This window comes from Rousettus aegyptiacus, unplaced genomic scaffold (assembly GCF_014176215.1).
Source record: "Rousettus aegyptiacus isolate mRouAeg1 unplaced genomic scaffold, mRouAeg1.p scaffold_m13_p_4, whole genome shotgun sequence".
NCBI lineage: Eukaryota > Metazoa > Chordata > Mammalia > Chiroptera > Pteropodidae > Rousettus > Rousettus aegyptiacus.
In genome coordinates this window covers 148545830-148570185 of record NW_023416307.1, presented here as the reverse complement: position 1 = coordinate 148570185, position 24356 = coordinate 148545830, and the positions used below count along the sequence as shown (strand labels likewise).

At 41.0% G+C, this 24356-nt stretch overlaps 1 protein-coding gene and 2 pseudogenes across 1 annotated transcript in view; 1 reads left to right on the top strand and 2 right to left on the bottom strand.

The window, feature by feature from the left end:
* Positions 1-9236, bottom strand: part of OXSR1 (oxidative stress responsive kinase 1) — a 77698-nt gene extending 68462 nt beyond the window's left edge. Inside the window, exon 1 of the mRNA XM_016124001.2 lies at positions 8269-9236. Within this exon, the coding sequence (XP_015979487.1) occupies positions 8269-8338 (70 nt within the window). The 5' untranslated portion in view covers positions 8339-9236. The remainder of the gene's footprint in view (positions 1-8268) is intronic.
* Positions 4919-5037, top strand: LOC118602345 (annotated as a pseudogene).
* A 13792-nt stretch (positions 9237-23028) lies between the features above and the next one.
* Positions 23029-23147, bottom strand: LOC118602240 (annotated as a pseudogene).
* Positions 23148-24356: the final 1209 nt, after the last annotated feature.

Genomic DNA, 24356 nt, shown 5'->3' with positions numbered 1-24356 from the left:
TTTCCTTCACAGAAAATTGTAACTAATAATGTAAATGAAGATAGGGAAGAATATCTTAAAAATTTATTTATAATGATTTTAATTACCTTTTTTTTACCATTTTTTGCAAGATTTTAAAAAAAGGATTAGAGATAAAAAATTTTAAAAGATTTCATCTCTTCAAGTGGAATTTTTCAAACATAAGTCAACTTATTCGGTCTCAGCTGTCATTTTTCTTAAATTGAAGCCAAAAGAAATCAGTCTGCACTGCATATACTAAAAGAAAATGTTATTTTGTAAAACTTTTATTTCGGTACAAATATACATGCCAATGTGTAAAAGGTATCTCTTAGGAATGGTTTAGTCCAAGTGTGAAGGCTACTGCTCTAATGCCCTCTCGTGAGTATGAACCTAACATGAAGAATAATGTAACGGACGACGTAAAACAATGCCCGATCGGATGTCCTAACCCAAACTTTTACTATTTTACGCTAGTGTTGTGCATCTCAAACGCCATTCCCTACGTCCCGTTCTTCCACTTTTTCTTCTGTCCTCTCCTAGTTAGTTAACTGCAGTGCTAGTGTACATTACATGCCGGAATGGATCAACATGCAAAAAATATGAATGAACTTTCTCCCGCAATCCTTCCAACTGGGTAACTTCGTCACTTGAGACAGAAAAGGAGCTGCCAAAAGGCATGAGGGGGACTTTACTCCACCCAAAAATTCAAGCGCAAGTAAAAAATTGGATATTTATTATTCCTATCTGTGAGGAAAAAAATAAGTCAAACGAACCAAATCTATTGAATCTATTGATTGTATTTTCCCTTTAAATTTTGACCAGCCATCATTATAGCAGATACCTATTCTAAAGACTTTATTTTTAAGTATTTTGTAGTAAGGTTTTGTATTCACTAAAGAGCGAGCCCAGACTGTTCATTCTGAAAGATGACTAAGGCATTGTCACCTGAACCGTGGAAAATACGGGAATTCACAACTTTGCAAACCCTTTTCTAAATAAGGCCTCTTGTCAGTCATGTTGAAAATTAAAGTTCCCAGAACTGGTGAAACAGCTCTAAGAATAGTCATCACAAAAATCATGCTATTCTCTCCATACAAAGATGAAAATAAAAATACACTGCCATATGCTTTAAGTAATTATTCAAGCAGCCTGACGGTTTTGCAATAAATCATCCCGTTCTCTCCTGTTCACTCTGGTGATCTCCCATCTCAACAGATGCTAACTCTATCCTTCCGGATGCTCCAGCCAAAAATCTTCAGATCCTCTCACATCTAATCCAATGGCTTATCTCTAACTTAAAAATGGTATATCCGGCATCTGACTGCTTCTCAGCACCTCCACCACCACCTCTCTCCTCTGGATAACCTCTCCTTCCAGCCTTGTACCTTTACACAACTAGTGGCCCAAGTTATCCTTTCAAACGTAAGTCAGATCATATTCGCCCTCTGCTCAAAACCCAGCAATGACTTTCGATCTTACTCAAAGCGAAAGCCAAGTACCTACAATGACTCACAAGCCTCCACACAGTCTGATGGTTGGGATCACACAGCCCTACCACCTGACTCTTCTGGTCTCCACCTGCCTGCCTCTTCACCCCGCCCTCACCCTGCTCTAGCCCCTCTCACCTCCTTGTTCCTTAGTCAAGCCTGCACGCTTCTACCTCAAGGCCTTTGCTCCTGCTGTTCCCTCTGCCTGGAACATAAGAGGAGTTCAATAAATTAATATCTGTTGAACAGATTAATCAGTCAAGTAGTGGCATATACATTTTTAGAAGAAAAACTTACTCACTTGGGGCAGAACAGAGACAGCCCAGTCTCCGCGGGCCTTACCTCGTGGTCACCAACATAAGCACTGTTTGCCGAACACTTACTCTGCATGCCAAGTACTAGGCTGAGCACTTTCTTTACTTGCATTGTTTTTTCTATCTAATCCTTACAGTAATCCCATGGGTTAGGTATTATTGATTTTACAAAGCAACATAAGAAAAGAAATGTAAGCTAAGACTCTGGCCATAAAGTAGGAAGAGGCAGGAAGGGCCTAGAAACCAGAACTACATGATGCTCAACTCTATGCTCTTAACTGGTAGGCAGCTGCCTCTTTAGATTAAAGCTAACATTTATTAACTGATTACTATGTGTCAGGTTAAATTATTTACTTGCAATGCCTTATTTAACTACTTTAATTTTTTTAAAAAGTGCAACATTTTTAGTTGCCTATCCAATATACAATTTTCCTTCTTCTTTAATACGAAAACTTTAAACTACTGTATTTGAAGTAATAATGTGTCCAGCTAAAAAGCCTAATTTCACAGCCTCCCTTGCAATTGGCCAAATTACATAGTTCTGGCCCATAAAATAGAAATGGAAGTCACTGAGTCAGGCTTCCAGGAAAGAAAACCCTTTGAAAGGAAGTCACCTGAGTTGTCACGTGCCTTTGCCATTTGGCCATATTCTTCCAGTCTGGAACACAAGCACAAGGCTAGGGATGGAACAATTACTTGGCCACTACAAGAATGAGATTCACATGCTAAGTGTGGGGGAGTGAAGAATTGGGAACTGGATGGCGCCTAGGCTGCCACTCCAGTTTTGTTGTTATATAGAGGGCAAAGTATTTTATTAAGCTACTATTATTTGTTTTCCATTACATGCAGCCAAATGCAACCCCTATTTGCTACAACCTGATGAGGCTGTTAGCCCAAAACTGGCATTGTTGAAAATGTCACCATAGCTAAGGCTCCTAATCAGGGGAAGAAAATACACAAACAATTAAGCATCACCCAACGGACAGAGCATGATGTCTTTCTTATGTATGGAGCGGCCAGAGGTAGGGTCTTCGAATCCACATTTAGAAACTACTATCTTAGAAATCAGAATGTGTGGGTGGTGAACAATTTATGAAAACAAAAAAGGAGAGGGGAAAGCAGAGAATCAAGCCAGTGGGTTGCTTTACCCAAATGTCAAATTCAGGTGAATCATACTTACTAAAAATGGATCCTAAAGAACGATTTCTAAACCTAGCCTGAGATAAGCAATAAATATTTACTGAGACTTTTCAAGATGCATTCCAATAAAAGCCACATGGCCCAGCCCTTGAAAGACTGGTTTCCCACTTTGCCATCATGTTGTATTGTTGGCAATACCAGGCGTGGCAGGGCCTTACACAGCTGTACGACCATGCCCAACATAAATCCTTAGAGCCACCTAAACCTGAATGCGATCTGGAAATAAGAAAAAAAGATGCAGCAATGTTCCAATAATCATTGAAACAGATTCAAAATATTTAAGTGTTACAAGATTTCGAATTGCATAGTATTTTATATTTCATGGCAATACTAAGAATTAGGAAATGTAAAGAGGAGGAAAAAAATTCAAAGACAACAATAGCAACAATTTTATGAAGTATTTAATACAAGCTAAACACTTTCTACAAATAATTACACCTAATCCACACAACAGCCCCAATAACAGAGGTACCAATATCCCATTTTACAGACAAAAAGCTAACACTAAAACCAGTTATATAAATTGCCCCAAATCACAGATTATAAGAGATAAAGTCAGGATTTGAATCCAGGTTAGTCTAACCTATCCCCAGGCTCATACTGTTACAATTGCTTCAACACACAAATACAGCACAACACCTGGCCAGAAATTCTAACACTAACAGGTGTTAGGAAGAAGCTCAAAAACACTAAAAAGATAATTTATGAATGATTTATGAGACTAATACTAAATTTTTACAAGTAATTATATTTAAAGAACTTAAAATCTTGCCAAAGCATGCTGAAGATAATACAATTATTTAAAAGGAAGCCCTTTTAATTCCCAATCTATATGCTTTTATTTTGTTCGAGAAAGAAAATGTTCTTCTCTCTACAGCATTTTGCTGTAAAAGAGAACAAAACAGAATGTAAGAAACTAACCCCACAAATATTATTGTACTAAGTAGCACATGTAAAAAAAATCACAGTTCAAATAAATGTAATGTTTTAATGAGAAAGGAGATACATTATACCACGTCCTTAAAATACAACCCTTTAGAAAAAAAAAAATCAAATGATTCCCCCAAACCTTTTTTTTTTCCAGATTCCAATCATTTGCTTCCTGAAAAAACCAAGTTATCTGAATAAATCAAAAGATTTATTTTGAAGACTACAGCTTATTACAAAATACTGTATTCCAAACATTTCAATATGGAACCAAAATTAGAATAAAAATAAATACATTGCTTTATTGAGCCTTGCTATTTGTACTATGCTGTAGTTCAAACAAAACTTTCCTTTCTGTTGGGAAGATGGGGTGAGAGAGAGAGTATGTGAGGAGTGGAATGGAAGGATGTCAGGAACTTTCGGAAACTTACTAATCAGAGGGAGAACATTAAAATTACAAAATAGGATACACAAGACAGAACAAATCCTACTACATCCAAAAGGGTTATCTACAAAATATCTGCTCCTGCCAGGTTTTTTTCATTGCCAGGACATTTCCTTTATTCTTCCAGGCTATGACCACCATCTTCCAGTTTATATCCAAAACCCAATCAAACACAGATGCAGGAACGAGGAATACTGAATTAGATGACAACTGGACACCAATATTGGCTCTGACACTAATTAGCTCTATGACTTCAGACAGGTCATTTTACCTTTCTAGGACTGTCTTCATCTGTGAAACAAGACGGTTCACCTTGACTCAAACCATACAGAAGATGAAATTAACATGTATCGCAGGTCTAAGTGGTAGAGTTAAAACTATAACATTTATAAGAAAACACAGGAAAAAAAAATCTTTGTGATGTTGGAATAGTAAAGATTTCTTAGCTAGAACACCCAAAGCACAATCAATAAGAAAAGTGATTAAACTCTATCGAAATTGAAAACTTTTGTGCTTTAAAGACAACATTAAGAAAATGAAAACAAGTCCATGGCCATGCTACCCTGAACAAGCCTGATCCCGTCTGATCTCAGAAGCTAAGCAGGTTCAGGCCTGGTTAGTACTTGGATGGGAGACCCCCTAGGAAAACCAGGTGCTACAGGCATAAAAAAATTTAAAAATTAAAAACATAAGGGATTGTAAACTGACAAGGTATTTGCAATCTGTGAGGTCAACCACCGGTTGCCCGACCTTAAAAAAAAAAAAAAAAAAAAAAGGAAAAAAAAAGAAATTGAAAACAAGCTACACCCTAGGAGAAAATGTTTGAAATAATGTATCAGATGAAGAACTCGTACCCAAAATGAATACATACATACAAACCCCTATCTCTCAACAAGAAAAAAACCAATGCCCAACCCAAATGGGCAAAAGATTTGAATAGACATTTCACCAGTAAACAAGCACATGAAAAGATCCTCAGCATCATCAATTATTAGCAAAATGCAAAACAAAACCACAATAGAATTTCACTTCACACTCCCTAAGATGACTATAATCAAAATGACAATCAAAGGCTGGCAAAGGATATAGAGAAACAGGAACGTCCACACATCATTGCTGATGGGAATGCAAAATGGTACAGGCCCTCTGAAAAGTTAAACATAAATTTACCATGTGACCCAGAAATTCCACTCAGGAAAAATGAAACATGTTCATGTGAAGATCTAATGTGAATGTTCATAGCAGCGTTCTTGCAAAGAGCCAAAAGAGCAGAAACTAACCAATGTCCATCAAGTAGTGTCCAATTAAAAAAAAATGTTTAATACAGACAACAACATGAATGAACTCAAGAAAATATTATGCCAAGTAAAATAAACCAAACACAAAGGATCACATATTACATGATATGTCCAGGAAAGTCAAATCTATAGAGACAGAAAGTAGATTTGCCTGAAGCAGGGGGTGGGAACAGGGAGTGACTACAAATAGATATGAGGCATATTTGTGGAATGATGAAAATGTTCTAAAATTGGATTGTGGTGATGATCGAACAACTCCATAAATTTACTAAAAAAACTAGAGAATGTTACACTTAAAACAGGTGAGTTTTATAGTACATAAGTTATATCTTCATAATTTTTTTTAAAAATGAAAATTATGCTAAGTGAAAGAAGCCAAACATAAAAGACCACGTTATATGATCCCATTTATATGAAATATCTGGCAAATGCAAATCTATACAGACAGAAAGTAGATTTATGGTTGCCTGGGACTGGAGGTGGGAGCAGTATTAACTCTAACAGCCAAAGGGCTCTCAATGGGGCGATGAAAATATTCTAAAACTGGATTATGCAGATTGGTACGCGATACAGTAAACTTATTAAAAGTCACTGAATTTTGTACTTAAAAATGGGTGAATTTTATGGTATTAAATTATATTTCAATAGTTATTTTAAAAAATAAGGTGATCGATTCACACCCACCAATGAATCCTTCTTCCTGTCAAAAAAAAAGTGATCAAATCACAACAGAGTTCTTGACCTTTTATCCATGGATCACTTTGAGAACGAGATGAAGACTATCCTATTCCAGAGTGCTGAGAATCTCTTTTCCCTACTTACTGACCCCCAACTGGGGGTTAATTTAGAGGCTGAGGACACCAGCCTCTACATCTCTAGAGTCCTATGCCACTTTAATAGCAAAGGCATTAAAAATGACTACAAGCATCCTCTTCACTCTAGAAAAGTGTATACCTTATCTAAAAGGAAAGCAAAATTCCCCTTCCAAAACAATCATAGGGGCCCCTTTTTTATCTTTCGGACATCACTTTGGAATCTTCCACTTAATCCCTTACTTCAACAGAAGCAATCAATTAAAACAGACCTAGCTAGCAGTCTTTAGAACCAATGAGTACATGTCAAGACTTGGCATGTAGCAAGAACACAAGCCCATGAAGTGACTTAAGGAAAAAGATATGATGTCTTTAAGATAAAACTTAGCTCAGATTTGTTTTAAAACAAGAGGCAAGCAAAAAAAAGAAATATGACTAAGTTTTTCTAAAACACAGAAAAAGTACAACACACTCCAAGACAGCTAAGAAGTTTTCAGCCAGTCTTTGTTATAAAACTAATTTTGGGAAAGGATGCTGATCTAGCAAAGTAGACGATCTCCTTCCTCCAATACACAGGGGTCTGCTCCTGTCACCTGGATTGAGCTTCTGTTTAGCTAAATTCACCCCCGTTGACTTCTAAAGTCACTGGATTATTTTGTCCAACAAATACTCACCTCATCGCCCCCAGTCCCCATCGTCCTCCAATCACCATGCCTCTCTGAGAATTACAATCCATGTTTGTGCAAGTTTTGGTCTCTGGCGACTGGTGTTCCTGGACCCCCTTCAAATCAACTCCACACACGACAGCCAGACCCAGTGGATCATGCCATACCCCGCTTGAAGCCCTCCAAGAACACTTAAAATTCCAAAATCCTTACCAGGGCTGAGAAGTCCCTAAGATCTGGCCCCTCCCCTACCTTTCTATCCATGTCTATACATTTCTATCCTTTCTACGCCAGTTTTCCTTCAGGTGCTAAAACACATCAAGTTCATTCTCTCCTCCCGACCTTTGCATTTTCTCATTCCTCATTAGGAAAAATCTTCCCTAGGCTCTTAAACCTCCTTCTCATCCTTCAGTGCTCAACTTAAAGGCCTCGAAAAAAAATTTTTTTTTCCCTTGACATCACCCTAATGAATTCTCCAGGTTACTCACTATCAGAATACCTTATTTCCTTCCTAGCACTTGCCAAAACCTTTAAAACTTTTTATTTGTGTACTTATTTTGTGTCTACCTCCCTGACTAGAAACTCGGTTCTAAACGGTGGGCAGTTGTGTCCACGTTGCTTAGTACGGTACCTGCCGCTTCTTCTGGAGAGGATTCCCAGCTCCACTGCAGCAATGCTTGGCACTTCGTGGGCACTCAATGGTTCTCACACTGATGCGGGAACGAACTAGAGCACCCTATCTCACAAGCCCTCAAATAGGTGGCTGAGCCACAACTCCAACATCCCATTTTTTTGCACAGCCTCGTAAAGGCCTGTCCCACGCCTGCACTTTTCTTTCTCTCCAAGGAACATCTGTCGCTCAGGTTCAAACATCTATCACTACACAAATCTATCATGTGCCCCTCTAACCCCACCCCACTCCGCCTCACAGGCGCGCCACTCAAAGTCCCCTCCCCGCCGCACACGCGCTGCACAAACCGGAGCCTCACCCACGCGCGCTACAAACCCTCCGGCCCCAAGAGCGCGCATGAGTATCTGTTGAGTCCTGCGCTCGCCCAGCTCCTGCGTGTCACCCACCGCCCAGAGCGGTGCCTCCCCCCTCAGTAGCGCCAGCTCTCACCGATCACCTCCTGCAGCTCATAATCGTCCCTGTTGATGGACCAGGGCAGGGCGCTCGAGTCTTCGGACATGACGGCACAGCTCTCGGTCCTCCCTCAAACTCGCTGACCTCTTTCGTCTTCTCGCCGCGCCTCTCCCCGCCCCCAACCGCTGCCGCCGCGACCCCACCAATCGCCTAGAGAATAGCCACGGGTCGGACGGTGCTTAGGTGCGGGGTCACCGCGCGGCAGAGCGACGGGGACGCGAAGCTCCGGCGGACCTCGCCTCCTGCTCCTTCGTGTCCGGCACTCCCTGGCCCGGCCCAGGTCCCGGCCTCGGCCTCTGCTGCAGCAGCGACAGGAGCTTCGCCTGGGCCCAGCCCCTCTGTCCCGCCCTCCACCCCAGCCCCACGCACGGGCCAAACTTTCCCTTCTCCCTCCACCTGCCGACACGCAGCGCGGTGACGTCACCGCGCTAGGCACGCCCCGCCTCGGTCCCCTAGGCCGCCATCTCAAGTGTGGCTGGATCAGCAGCGAGCAGTCGAGGGCTCGAGAAGGTGGAAGTGGACAGTGAAAGAGAAGAAATGCTTAGGAAAGAGTTCAGCGAGGGCATCAGTGAGCCAGAGAAGAGTCGAAAGTAACACGGGCGTGGGAGCCACACTAAGCATGGTGACCAAAGGGCGGCCGAGCGGAGCGGGCGGAGCCATTTCTGGCGGCGGGGGCACGCTGCCGTCTCCGTTGTCGCATTCATTGGTTTGTTTGAGAAGGAATCAGAAAGGCAATGGGTGTGCGTGGACGTCAGTCACAAGTTAGTCCCGCCTCCAGGCTCTCAGCGCGCCTCTCCGCGCCAGGGCTCCACTCCTTCAAGATCACCGGTACTGTGTTCGCTTTGCCCTTTTTTCTGGAACGACGTTACGGCGTATCCGTCACACCCTCGAGACGTGCAAGCGGCTCCGCTGGGTGTGGAGAAGCCCGAGGGAACAGCTGGGTGGGGCAGCCTTGGGGTATGGACGACTGCCAACTGGGATAAAAGGCCTTGGGCTACGGACCGAGTGGAACCGGAAGCTTGCCCCGCGACAGCACTGTTTCCAAGGCGGAAGTTCTGCGGCTCCCTTCGCGGCCCTTTCTGTAACTTACTGGGCAGGGGAGGAAATCTGTCCGTTCTCAACTCTGGAGCTTAAATGAGCACCTGTCTTGGGGCCTTGGGAAGTTGGAGTTTTCCGTCGTGACATGGCTTGGGCCATTAAACAAGTGAGATTTGGCCCACGCGGTTTGTGGTCGATTAAAGGGCTTTGACTTCTGTGTGACTTAACTGAACTGCAGTTTTCTCACGTTGACCACTTTGGCCTATTGGGAAATCAACGAGGTGAAAATTGAATGCACTTGGTAAAATGGAAAAAAAGTATCAACATAGATGCGCTAATGGGAAACTTCTCAGTGGAACATTTTCAGACGGATAGTAGTTATGAAGGAAGAGACTCTCACAGAGGGCCTGCCAGACACTGAAGGCCCTTCGCTGAGCTCTGCTGTAGGAGGGCCACTGACCACAAAACCAAAGCATTCACTTAGGAACTATGGGAGTGGAGCTGTTAGTAGGTGAAATTAGAAAACGTTGGAAACATTTCATGGAGGAGGTGACATTTGTATCAGACCCTGAAAACATGATTTCAACAAATGGAAATTGAGAGGCTAGAATATTTCAGTCACAGCAAAGGCGCCAGAGTACCCAAGTTTGAAAGCAAAACACAGACCTTTATGTAAAAATCGGTTTCAGCCATTACTACGGACATCTTTTTATAGCCATGTGTTACCTCTTTTTGCAGGGGGAAGAGGGATGGGGATCAAATATATCAGGAGCTAAATCTGATGGTAAAGATTAGAGATCTCAAGGTTTATACCAATAGAAAGATCCAAAAGCCAGAAATTTCTTAAACTAGGATTGTTGGCCTGTATGGATTATGGACAGAGTTCAGAAGGTTTGTTATTTTTGTTCTTTACTCTTTTGAAATGATATGCAGAATAGTATATACTTCAGAAAGCGATTCTAGCCACTTTCCTCTTCCATTTCCCTCCATGGTGAAAAGGAGCTACTAACCTAATCGTGAAAATACAGGATGTTAATTAACCCACATTCTTAGTGATTAGCGTCACTATACATTCATTAATAGATTCTGTGCCACCGCCTCCTCACACAAAACTTGATGGGTTAATTGAACCAGGGCCTGCTCTGCAGATCTGGTCATTTTATTTTCCATTTCCTGGGCTTTCTCCATGTGACCTAATAGAAGTTAAGGTGCCATGATTTTAATAAGCAAGGAATTGGCTGTTTGAGACCAGAAGCCCAAACCTCAACCTTTTTCTCAGCTTATGGAGTATCTTCAATGTGAGAGCACTGTCAGACACTACGTATACAGTGGTAAACAAAGTGACTCAGTTCCTGTTTTAATGAGGCATATAGTCTAGTAGAGAAACAGTAAACAACCAAGCAAGCACCTATAAGTAAGTGTTACAAAGCATAAAGAATAGTAGAGAGTTTGGAAAAGACCTCTATGTGAAAACGGAGAGGCAGCCAGCCACGCAGAGTATTTTAAACAGGGTACAAAGGGTTTTAGGCACTTTGAAGCTATTAATAAAGTAATCCTCTCATTCCTGTTAGGCCGCTGGTCCTTGTGTATGGCTCCCTCAGTAATCTTTTGGGGGAGGTGTGGGTAGAAAAGGAAAGTTAGGGTGATTCTGGAACCCTTGTCCTAATATCAAAATTTCACCAAATCTTACCTAAGTTTCTTAAAAGTATGACGTCTTCCTGGGGAGCAGAACTTTGTTTTACCCACATAGTTTCAAAGGCGTCCTTGTCTTAGTTTGGGTTCCTCCCCAAATCAGGCTCTGAACCAGATTTAGATGCAAATAATTTATTTAAGAGGTGACCCAAAGAGGTTCTTTTAGGGAATGGAGAAGTGAGACAGGAAAGCAAGGAAGGAAAGTCATTAAAACGCACATTAATGAGGGATTATTATGTGGGCTCAGACCTTCCGTGAACTGTTTGAGAAACTGTAATACACACCAGAATTGTCCCACTAACAGGCAAGGGAGCTGAGGTGTTTACGCACCAACTCCTTTCCCTCTTTAGTGTGGTAATATTCCTGCACTTCTGCCCAGCTCAGTGCTGGGAAGAGGAAGCTCTAAAAGTCAGAGGATGCACTTAGGCAAGAGAAACAGACAGTCCTCCTCATGTACTAGAACTTTAGAGTAGGAGGCCCAAAGGATATGAGCCGTATAGACTGCATCTATTACAATGTGTGAACCCCAAAACTGAGAATCACTGTCTAGACTGGAAAATCGGGAGACAAAGTATATTCATACTTTCTTTTCTTTCTTTGTTGCCTTTGTGCAACTTATCTGTATTGTACTTTGATTTTAGTACCCGCAGGGTAGAGGAAGGACTGATTTCAAAACTAGTGACGCCTTGAAATGGTAATTACAGCTGTAATAATTCAAGTTTTATAGGCTCCATAAATGAAAGAAAGTTTTTGAAGTCTAGATATTAATGTGAGCCTTGTGAGAAACCTGAATATAAAGAAAAGCACAATTTTATGTCTCTGTCAAAAGCTGATTTTCTCAGCAATTCCATGTCAGTGCCGGGACCAACTATAAACTGGTAGAATTCGTTCTCCCTACCCCCCAAAATTTATCCTTTATCGCGTGTCACATATAATGTCATCTCTTGTCTGGAAGAGATAACACTCATACGTCACATAGATGTGCTTCCTACCTCGTGCCTGGAATAGTGCCCTGCACAGGTACATATTTCAAGTGTGGTAGATGAAATATAGGAGCAGAGGAGACATGAACAAGCCAGGAGTTGGGAGCCTGATGAGAAGCTGATATCTTGGCAAAGCCAGGAAATGAACGTTCAAGGTGAACTGACACTCAGAGCCTGTAACCAATAGGTAGGGACAAAAAAATCAGTGTGCAGAAAGTAGAGTCTCAGCATCAAGCTAGATTCTGAGAGAGTAGCTTCATGTTCGCCCAGGCTGGCACCATGCTAACTTGATGAACTCAAGCTAAGTGAGCAAAAGATGGGAGATTACCTGGCTGAAGTGCAAGTTCCTAGGTGCCTGCTACATTCCAAACACTCTCAAAGGTTTACTGTATCTAAAAACCTACTTCATTAGGATATTTATTATAGCATTATTGTAATAGGGAAAACCGGAAACTTTTGATAGAGGTGTCCATTTTTAGATGACTGGTAATTGCTTATATATATCACATGCAACAACTCAGGATACGTAAGAAACTTGTGTGTCGGAGTAATTAATGCTAGCTAAAGTCTGGCTAGTTTAACCCAAAAGCATATTTCTCACATACATAAAGTCCAATACAGATGTTCCTGGTTTCAAAGCTTAAAGTTTGGTTTCTCGTGTCTCAGGCAGCACTACTGGTTTTGATACGCCACAAGCTGCCCTTCCCTTCTTTCAAACTGAGGGGCCTTCACTTTCTTCAGTGCGGTTTCCCTGTGCCTCCTTTCACTTCTTTGTTCAGGCCATTTTTCCTTCCAAGAATGCCACTTTTTTTCTTCTCTTACTGGCTCCGCCAGGTTCAGCGGATGGGTCACCCTCCCCTCCCATCTCCACTACTTCAAATGTTTCTAAGATTGTTCCAGCCCTGAAGGAAGTCGCGTACACTTACCTCCTCACCCAAACCTTTTGTGGGCACTTAGCCTGTGTCGCTGTGCACCCACAGTCTCCTCTTTTTGTGAGTATTCTGTATTTCAAATTAAGTTGTGGGTCCTGTGAGGAGTGAGGGATACCCTATCACTAGAAAGAAAGTAAAGGATTTTTGTGGAGTTTTGATTTTGGTTGTTTTTTGTTTGTTTGTCTACCTTAAGACTTGTCAGCATGATGACAGTCTAGAAATTTATGAAGAGCTGCATTTTTCTCCCTTTTAGGAAAATTTGCAATAATGTACATATCATTTAATTTGCCACCTTAGGCAACAGTATCGTAATCTCTGAGGAGTGGGTATAGTTCATAAAACACTCAAAAATACAGGTATCTATCACTATCTAAACTCAGGAACTGAATACTCAAATTTATCTTCTGATAACTTGGTATCCCCCACTCTCTGAACTCAGGGACTGAATCACTTAAATGCAATGCCTAGTTTTAAATATAAATTCAGAGAAAAAAAAAAACAATAAAATCTTCATAGCAACAATCAAATTTAAGTGCCTATAATGGGCTAGGCAATGTGCTATGGGAAATAAATTGCCTCACGTAGTTACTAAAATAGATGTGAGGTTTTTATGCCAGTTTTACAGATGAGGAAACAAATTCAGAAAGGTTGAGAAAATTGCCTTCAGAAATTCCTGGAAATGCTTAGCATAGTACCTGGCTTGTTGTAAGTGTTTAGTAAATGATAGTTGTTATTTATTAGTTGGTGGGAACATTAGGAGGATGGAGATGAAACAACAGTACATACTGCATGTCTGACTCAGGTCTGCTTACTCAGGTAAAACAGGTTTCAGCTACCACCTGCATGAGGTTCACCTCACACCGCTGCTACATCATTGCCGCTCACAGCACTGCCTAATTTCTTATTGCAAAATCTGATTAAGGCAACAAAGGCTTTCTTTTTGATTATCAGTGGAGTGGAAGCCTCGCTTGCCTTTAGCGCCCAACTTGAACAGGTGAATTCAGGTTTCAGTCCTACCAAAATTAGGCCACAACCCCTGGATGCAGAAAGGGGAGGGAAGGGGAGGGAAAGAATTTGCACTGTCAAGATCTGAAGAAGAGAAGTGGGCAGAACTGGACATTGAGTCAGAAATGTCAAGATGCCAAAAAATGGGAACAATCACATGCCGTATCAAATGCAGCGCACAGACATTTATGAACTATGCTCCAAGTGCATAGCTGTGAGCAGTCTACCTAAATAGGAGATTATCTCCCATCATCCAAAAGGACCTGGGCTCTAGAACTGGTGTTATTTTCCTGGTGAATGGCAACAGACAATAGTGTGAGAGTGTTCCCCATGACCTTAGAGCAGAGTCTGTACTCTGGCCGCCCCATCCAACAGACAGAAGGTGTTATTCTGTTATCGGATTCTTCTGGTTCAGTCTTTTGGAAATAACTTGGTCTCTCTTAAGGTAAGTGCTAACCCAATCAGCCCCCAAACCTCCACGCACCATCTTCCCACAGAGCATGTAGTTGGACATGGGGATAATAAAAGCCCACATTGACCCCTTTCAAAGAATTACATAAAAGTGTCGTACAGAACGCCCTTCCTAAGAATTTAACCCATCCAAATCTTAGAAAAATAATTTAAAAGATTTGGTAGCCTTTGGGTAACTATTATAGGGTAGGCTGTAATGGGTCTTCTTATGCACCCAGTAAGTCGTAGCACACAGCCTGAAGGCAAGAAAACGAAAGAGGAACTAACTGCATTTTGCACAAACACTGAGTTGGTCTTCAGAAAGTAAGGCTGTACAGACTATTTTGCAGCTGGAAAAAGACTTTTTTTTTTTCCTCAACGTGTAGCTGAGTAATTTCACCTGTTAATGTGTGTGTATATGGTATGTAGGATGTGTTAACATTTCACCTGGCAGGGAGACTTTGGAAGGAAGCAAATTTGGAGTGCCAAGGACCCCTTGGAGGGTCCTGGTGAAGTATGGGTATTTGCATGGGCGCATACACACATGGATTCTTCTAGATTAAGTAACCAGGCTGTAGGAGATGTGCCACCAGGAGATGAGTGTGTCTGGGGGAAGAGAATGGATCTTAGAGCCACAACCCCTGGATGCAGAAAGGGGAGGGAAGGGGAGGGAAAGAATTTGCACTGTCAAGATCTGAAGAAGAGAAATGGGCAGAACTGAGGGCAGCAGAGTAGAATCAGCAACTTGGATGTTCAAAAGGGTCTTAACTTTTTAACAAGGATAAAATTTGAGAGATGGACCATCAATACCATTGTCCCTGAAGCCCTCGTTCATAGTTATCCTACAGCAAAAGCCATGCCTTACTCAGATCATGGTGTTTCTTCCATATCGTAGGGTTGAAATGTGAGCCACCTGTAATATCTGACCATGAGAGTCACTGCTCTAGTAGAAAGGAAGGGGAAATAAAAACACCCTTGGTTTTCCTACCTGTAGGCATGTGGCCAGGAGAAACCGAAGAAGGAAAGCGAGGAAGTCAGGCAGGCTCCTGGGTCCTCATTTCCTCCTATACACCCTCCCCACCCTATCCAAATCTTGACTGGGGGAGGCTATAGAATATACAAGACAGATATGAAAACTATGAAGAACCCAAGAACATCAAAGGTTTGTGGACCGCTTCCCCAGTTATGGCTTTGGAGAGGCTGCAAGTTGCTAGGAGAAGCCTTGTACTTGCCTTTGCATCATGTCCAACATACTATAGGAACAATAATGTAAAAATGATGGAGGGCAGAGTCTAGGCCAGTGAACACCAGAATACTATGTCTGGTCCCTCAGAGACTATACTTAGTCTGCAGAAAAGCAGAAGCTTCCCTGGGCCTCGTGGAAGCATGAGGAGGCATTGCAGAGGCTTGTGTAGAGAGCTGGGATGAAAAGGCTCCAGGGGTAGGAATTAGTGGCAAATGGTCAGAACTAAAGGCTTCAGCTCTGGGTGCTGACATTACACTCCAAAGGCCAGATGAGAGGGCCCTGCATCTCAGCAGGTGATTATAGGAACTCAGGTGTCAAGCCAGGTATTTCATGGCAGAACCAGAGGATAGTACAAGGACCTGTTCACAAGAATCATTTCCTTCTACCACAAGGTCACATTGAGCCTCTCACTTATTCTCAGACACTATCTTGACAAGATGAAAGAGGAAGGAGAAGAGACCTGAGAAGCAGCATTTACTTAAGAGATCAAGTTACCCCCCAAAGATGTTGTTTGAGCCAAAAGAATCTAATATACTGTTTGCTGGCAGCCATAAACAACCTCTTCCCATCCAACAGGGCAGGGATTCATGGGAAAGATTAAATTATAAAAAACAAAGAAGCTACATTGTCTTTGCACTTCTGAGTTCCACGGTGAATAAATGTGCATCTCTGCTCTAATGTTTTTATGTGCTTTAAACTATAAGGCAGGCATATAATCCATCCAGTTCCAGCCGGCCCTTCAGCAAAGCTAGATATACCCTCACATCTAGCAGCAGTGGAGCAGGAAAGTGGGCAGGAAGGTGGGGGAGGGTGCTTTGTGACAGGAGCAGTAGTGATCCATGGGCCCAGTGTTCAGCATCAAAGTGGGCAGGACCCATGGCAGAACAAGGAGACATGGTGGACATGGTGAGACTGTGACTGGGTGAGCCCTGCAGGAGACCTAACAGCAAATCTATTTTGTCAGTTAGGACCTCTTGGTTGCTAGCAACAGAAAGGCCCAAACTGTATTAGGATGCTAGCTTTCCTGCTGTAACAATAGTCAAAATAGAAATTTGTTTTTCTCTGACATAAAAGTCCTGGGTGGATATTTCAACTCTATGATGTCGAGGTCCCAGGGCCTTCCTATCCTGTGTCTGCCTTCCTCAACATGCAGCTTCTAGCTCCCAATAATCGAGTCCACCTAGCTACACAGGACTTTGTGGTCTTTATCAGGGTGACCATATGCCCAGTTAAAACTCTGGAGTTCTATTCCTAATGAAAGAATGGGAAGCTAGATTCTGGGGACAGTCTCTGCCACAATTATCAGGAGGCAATTTCCACTTCCAGTTTAATGGAACTATAGTTGTGTTTCTATGAAAGTATCTTTCCCTTTGGTACTAGGACTTCCAAACCCACTGGTCCAAGATTACAGAGATGGGAAACACAAAGTTCCCTTTGCATTCAGTGAAGAGGGTCACGCACACCTTTCCCCGTTATTTCCCAAAGCCATACATTCCGGTTATGGGTGAAACGCCACCACATACTGCCTGCTGATTTAAGGCTTATAAACTAAGACTTAAACAGGCTAATCCACTGCTCTAGCAAACTAGCTCTTTCTGGGTCATAGGAGATGTGGTAACAATAGGAATTCTAAGACTACGAGGCCATCGTCACACTTTATTCTCCATAAAACGTGGCCATTAGAATGGAAGCAGTGTCATGTGAGATATCATGGCACTGGGTGAGGCATTTTGCAAGCCCATAAACTAGTGATGCTGGCAGAAACAGTGCAGGCAGAAGAAGCAAATCCATACCCATGATAGGTGTCTGCTCTTGCAAAGACAAATAACTTTCTCTCGCATCTTGAAAGGGGTCCAATAGCCAGGCTGGTCTCCTGGAAATGGTGCCATTTCTAGGCTCAGCACAGCTTCTGAATAAACAAGTTGGGCATTTAATAGCAATTCTCAGGATAGCACTAAATGCCTGTGCTACAAAAGAACAGTCACAAATCATTGACCACAGCTTTACCTTAAAATTTTTTTAAATAATTTAAATTCTAAGTAAACAGAAAAAAAGAAAGAATAATGACCAGAGTAAAATCAGTGAAATAATAAAACAATAGAGAAAATCAATGAAACTGAGAACTGATTTCTTTGACAAACATCTATATAACTTGTTAAACCTCTAGTCGAACTGATCAGGGGAAAAAAAGATATAAATGACGAATATCAGGAATGAGAGAGGTGATATCACTACAATTTTTACAGATATTGAAGGGATAATATAAGAATGTTATAAATAATTTATTGCCAACAAATCTAACAACTTAGAGAAAATGGACACATTTCTTGAACTACACAAACTATCAGAGCTCATTTTTTAAAAAAATAGACAACCTGTATAGACTTATATCTATTAAGAATTTTAAATTTGCAGTTGAAATACCTCCCACAGAGAAAATTGTGGCAGTAGCCAGATCAGCTGGGTGAGGGGGACTTTATATTATTGAATCCACAGTCTCCTTCCCTGTGATGTGGCTACTTTGTAAATGGGTCTATCGAGCAAGTCCCAGAGTATCTGAGAAAGAGACCATTTGATGTCCACCAGTTGGGCCATCTTGTCCCCCTGTTTACTGAGCATCTCATCTGCAACAGATGCCCTTGGATGAGCATAATATGAGACATGTACTATATGGTTAAGCCTACGATGGTTATGTCAGTACTGAATATATACAGACTTTTTTTTCTTGTCATTATTCCCTAACAATACAGTATAACAACAATTATTTACATAGCATTTATATTGCATTAAGTGTTATCAATAATCTAGGAAAATAGGAAATAGATCAGATTTGTGGCTACCAGAAATGGTGGATGGGAAGTGGAAGAATTGGATGAAGTTGGCCAAAAGATACAAACTTCCAGTTATAAGAGAATTAAGTACTGGGGACGAAATGTATAGTACAATTTTTGTTAACACTACCGAATGGTATGTTTGAAAGTCGTCAAGAAAGTAGAATCTAAGAGTTTTCATCACAAGGCAAAAAACATTTTTTCTTTTTTTCTCTATCGATGAGATGATGGATGTTAACTAAACTTGTAATTATGTCATAATACATAAGTCAAGCCATGCTTTTAAACTTACATAGTGCCATATGTCAGTTTATATCTCAATAAAACTGGGGAGATACAATGGAAAATTAAACTTTAATCATTGCATAAGCACCTGGGGCTTTCATTTTTACTTTGTTTTTATGTTAAATTTTTAAAAAACGATTTATTCTGAGATAATTATAGATTGCCAAGAAGTTGCAAGAATAGTACAGAGAAGCTCATGGACCTTTCACGTAGTTTCCCCCAATGGACACATCTTATATAACTATAGTGCACTATTAGAACCAGGAACTTTGACATTGGTGTTATATGTGTGTACAGTTCTTTGCCATTTCATCACATGTAACCACCACCACAAGTGAGAGATCTTTCTCAACCACCACATGATAGTACACCCACGCCCCTTCCCCACAACCATTGTTAACTCCTAACGATCACTAATCTAGTCTCCTTTTTATAATTTTGGTCATTTCAAGTAAATTTTTATGTTACTTATAATGTCTGGAGAGTATCTCCTTGTATAGATATTTCGTAGATGTTCAGGGTATAACATTCCATGGACATAACTTTTCACAGTTCTATTTGTTTGACAGTACCAGTTTCAGTGAAGTGTAGAAATCTTTCTTCTCTTTAAGTCTCTTTGCTCTCTTCTGTTTACACTGTCTTGAATATTTTCTCTGCATAGAGAACATCAGATAATACATGAGAGTGCAGGGCAAGAGGACACTGGACTGGACTTCACGGGCTTCGATCTTTTGAGAAAAGAGGAAATCAGAGGGACTGCAGAGTCCCTCCTCCCAGACAGCAGTCACTTCATTTCTCTTTTTAGTTTGTGCAGTTGCTTGGAGCAGAAATTACTATTGTGCTTTCCAACTTCCCTAATCTATCTTGCGCATAACCACTAATCTTTTGCTTAAGCTATCAGATATTATTTAGAAAACTGAAGAAGAGAAGGAAAGCATATTATATTAACTTATTTTTACTCTTTTTCTTCCTTCTCGATGTTCCAAGGTTCTTTTTAAATCATTCGTATTGTTTCGAAACTTCCTTTAGCTGTTTTTTAAAAGTTGGTCCACTGTTGACAAATTCTCATGGTTTTTCTAATTCTGAGAATCTCTTGATTTCTTCATTCTTGATTTTCACTGGATATTTTGAGTTGATAGTTTTTTTCTTTGAACACTTGAAAATTGTTGTGCAACTTTCTTCTGACTTCAATGGCTTCTCATGAGAAATTTAACATCGTTTAATTTTTTTTCCCCCATTCTAGTTAATGTGTCATTTCTTGCTGGCTGCTTTCAAGATTTTTCTTTGTCTTTAGTTTTTAGAAGTTTGACTGTGATCTGTCTTGGTATGGATTTCTTTGGGTTACCCTGTTTGGTATTGGATCATATTCTTAAATCTGTAGATACATCTTGCCCATATTTGGAAAATTTTTGTCCATAATTACTCAAATACTTTCTAAGCTCCACCTTCTTTCTCCTCCTCCTTTAGAACTCCGATGACTTCAATATTAGATCTTATTGTCCCCACGTATTCCCGAGACCCGTTAATTTTTTCTCAGCCTATTTTCTCTCTGTTGCTTAGATTGGGCGGTTTATAGTATACTGTCTTCAAGGTCACCGATTCCTTCCTCTGTCCTCTCCATCCAGCGAGCTTTTAGGTTTCTGGGTTTTTTTTTTTTTTAAGTTCTAAAATTTCATTTTAGTTCATCTCTTCAATTTCTTTGCTGGGACCATTTTTATATTTGTTTCAAGTGTGTATACGATTGCTCATCGAAGCGTTTTTACGTTGGGCACTTTAAATCTTTGTCGGATCATTTCAGCATCTGGGTCATCTAGGTTTTAGCATCTGTTGATTGTCTCTTCTCACTCAAGTTGAGATTTTCCTGGTTCTTGGTATGAAGAGTTGATTTTCAATCCTGGACATTTTGAGTACTATGTTATGAGACTCTGCATCTTATTTAAATCTTCTGTTTTAGCCAGACTTCTCTGACACCACACTGATGCTGTCAGATGGAGGTTGAAGTTGAAGTTCTCTACTCAGCCTCTATTGACATCATAGCGGGTGGGGGGTACTTCATTACTGCTAGGCCAGGGCAGGATTCATGCTGCGCACTGAGCCTCTGCTGATATATACATGGCCGGGACAAAGAAGGATGCCTTGTTACTTACTGCTCCTTTTGTGGCCTCCAGTGACCTGGTGGAGAGGCCCATTTCTGTTGGCTGTGGTGAAAATCCGGATTCTCTACACAACCTCCTGTGACGTCACCCCGGCAGGGAGGAGTGGAAATGTAGGGTCCCCATTTGGCTTGGCTGACAGGACATAGGTAGTATTGCAGTTTTCTCTGTGGCTTGGCTGGAGTAGAGCAGTCATTGTCTGAGCTTTCTTTCTCACTAGGCTGCCCCTTTCTAGTCCTTTGGCTAGAAAGAGCAGGCCGCCCTTTTCTTCTTCCCACTCCTCCTCCTCCCCCTCCTCCTCCTGCCCCTCCTCTTCTTCTTCTTTTTTTTTTTTCTTCTTCCACTTCCTCTTTCTTCCCCCCTTTCTCCCTTCCCCTCCCTCCTTCCCTCCCTTCTCCTCCTCTTCCTCCATCTTCTCTTTTTGTTTATACCCATTAGTTTCTGGGTTGTTGGCTTCTCCAGTACTCAGTCTGAAATGTATTGGGCAAAAAGAAAACCCTAGGAAAACCACCATGTCATTCTGTGGGCCCCAGGGTCCCTAGCCAAACTGTCTTCTTCTCTCTGCCTTTCAGAGTCTCCTTATATTTGTTTTATACATGAAGCCCAGGGCTTTTTGGCCGTACTTAACAGCGGGTAGAGAGATGTATGATTACTCCAAATTGTCCCAGAACCAGAAATTCCCGGAGGCTTGTAGACCATTTATTCTGCATCATCTGGCAAAAAACAGCCAGTGGGGACAATAGTCGCCTGAATTGATGCTGAGCTCCCACCTCCCCCACCTTCCTACCAGCTCAGTGGCCCTGCCTGTGTTCGGCTCTGTGACCCTGAATTCACCTTCTAGAATTCAAAATCATTCCGGCCCAGTTTCAACAGGCTTTCTTCAGTTTTCCACCACTTGCTAATTCCCAGCCTCACAACTCAGAATTCTCTGTTGAGCAGAGGCCCAAAGAGGCTGTTCCTACATTGTTGAGGGGTGGGTGGGGAGGTGGGGCGGGGTGGGGGGGGGGACTCAGTTTGTGTCTCCCAGGTATGGCTGGAATGCCATGGTCCCCCTTTTGCTGTGAGGGAAGGCTTTAAGTGTGACTGCTAAGGAGCCATGGCACTTCTCCCTCTGTCCAGGGTCAGTGAATCTAGTCTTTCTGACCTCAGATGCCATGTAGTTCATGCGAGTACCTTTTAAGTTAAAGAAAAATATTTCGAGTTAGAGAAAATAGCTTGGGCATACTTTTTTAAGTCTCGAAATTAATGAATAATTTTTTAAAAAGCAATTAGCAGAGATGAGATTCTCAGATGTCTGGGAATATATTATCAAACTCTGCACTTCTCTACCCAGGTAGGAAAAGATTATTTTCTCTTTCAGACATAAAATCTAATTAATGATTTAAAAATACCTACCTTAAGGAAATGCAGCAAGAGAGACATTTGTCCAGGTGCAGTAGCAACAACGTGTGTACTTTTTAACTTAACCGTATTTTTTTTAATTATGAAAAATTTTTAAACATGCAGGAATAGAGAGAAGAAATGAACCTCCAATTTAATAACTAATATATGGTCACATTTGCTTCATATATCTTTTGTTATTTTTTCTCTTTTAATTTACTTAAGTATTTAAAAACAAATCTCAGACATTATTTATTTTGTATCACTATACTCCAGAATTGGTCTCTCCCAAATTTGGACATTTTCTTATGTAACTGAAAAATAGTGATAATTCTTTAGCAGCATCTAATACCCAAATTTCCCCCAACTGTCCAAGAATGTCTCTTTTTTTAGTGATAAGATACAACCTACATAACATTTACCATCTTAACCATTTTTCACTTATACAGGTCAGTAAGGTACATTCACATTATTGTGCAGCCAATCTCCAGAACGTTTGTCATTGTGCAGAACTGAAACCCTGTACCCATGAAACAGCAGTTCCTCACTCTTTCCTCCCTCCTCTAGGCCCTGGAAACCACCATTCTATTTTTTATCTCTATGAATTTGACTATTCTAGATACCTCACATAAGTGACGTTTTACAGTCTTTGTCCTTTTGCAACTGGTTTATTTCATTTAGCATACTTTATCCATGTTGTAGCATATGTCAGAATTTCATATATATATATATTTTTTTTAATGCCTACAGTACCTGGTCTTCCTAGGTGGTCTTCTATCCAAGTACTAACCAGGCCCGACCCTGCTTAGCTTCCGAGATCAGACGAGATCGGGCATGTTCAGGGTAGCCTGGCCGTAGACCAGGAATATTATTCATCTTTAAAAAGGATTGTATGGATATGCTGCATTTTGCTTATCTCTTCATCTGTCAAGGGATACTTTGGCTATTGTGAATAATCTGCTATGAATATGGGTGTACAGATATTGCTTTGAAACTCTGCTTTCAATTCTTTTGGGTATATACTCAGAAGTGGAATTACTGGATCATGTAGTAATTCTGTTTACTTTCTTTCAGAAATTACCATTCCATTTTCCACAGCAACTATACCATTTTACATTCCTGCCAGCAGTACACAGAGTTCCAATTTCTCCATATCCTTCCCAATACTTGTTCTTTTCTGTTTTTTTTTTTTATAGTAGCCATCTGAATGAGTATGACATGGTATCTCATCGTGCTTTTGATTAGCATTTTCCTAATGATTAGTGATGTTGAGCATCTTAGTCATCTATATATCTACTTTGTCTATTCAAGTCCCTTGCCCATTTTTTAATTGGGTTGTTTGTTTTTGAGTTATAGTTCTCTTTATATTCTGCATATTAACCTTTACCAGATATATGGCCCATGGATATATTTTTATAATTGGTCCGTTCGAACCAGGATCCAATAAAGTCATACTATATTAGTTTATTTGATTGCCTTATATGGAGGAAATCCCTCTCCCTATTTCTTTCTTGTCATTGGCTAGTGACAGGATCCAGGTCCTTTGTCATATGGACTTGTAGTTTTACATTTAACTTTGCTGCTGCCTTCCAAAATTTCTGCCTTTTGCCGTTGATAATTTCAGCAATGAATTTTCCCCATTGAAAAATAAGGGTTTCTCTATCAAAGATTCTTAGAAGAATAAACCAAAAATGAGAACAGGAAGCTTTCTTGGTATCTGCAAACCCACTTGTGTGCAGGTGGGCCCTGGAGGAAGGTGGGAGGGGTGCAGATCAGATGAGGGTGAGGTGAGCATTTCAGGTTACTAGCCTGGCTGTCTGGAGCCATTTTGAGAAGCCATTATGAGGCACTGAAGAAGTCACGTAGCTAAAAGCCATGATGGTATGGCTGATGAGTTTAAAACAATGGTCACCTTGGTAAGCCTTATAAAGTCACCTTTTAAGGTAATGGAATGTTATACTACCATGGAAACAAGAACATGTAGGATCTTATGTAGCTGACAAGCATTGTTTTAGATATGTATGGTGTGCTTTGCTATGGTAACGTGGTGATTATGGTATTCAAGAATC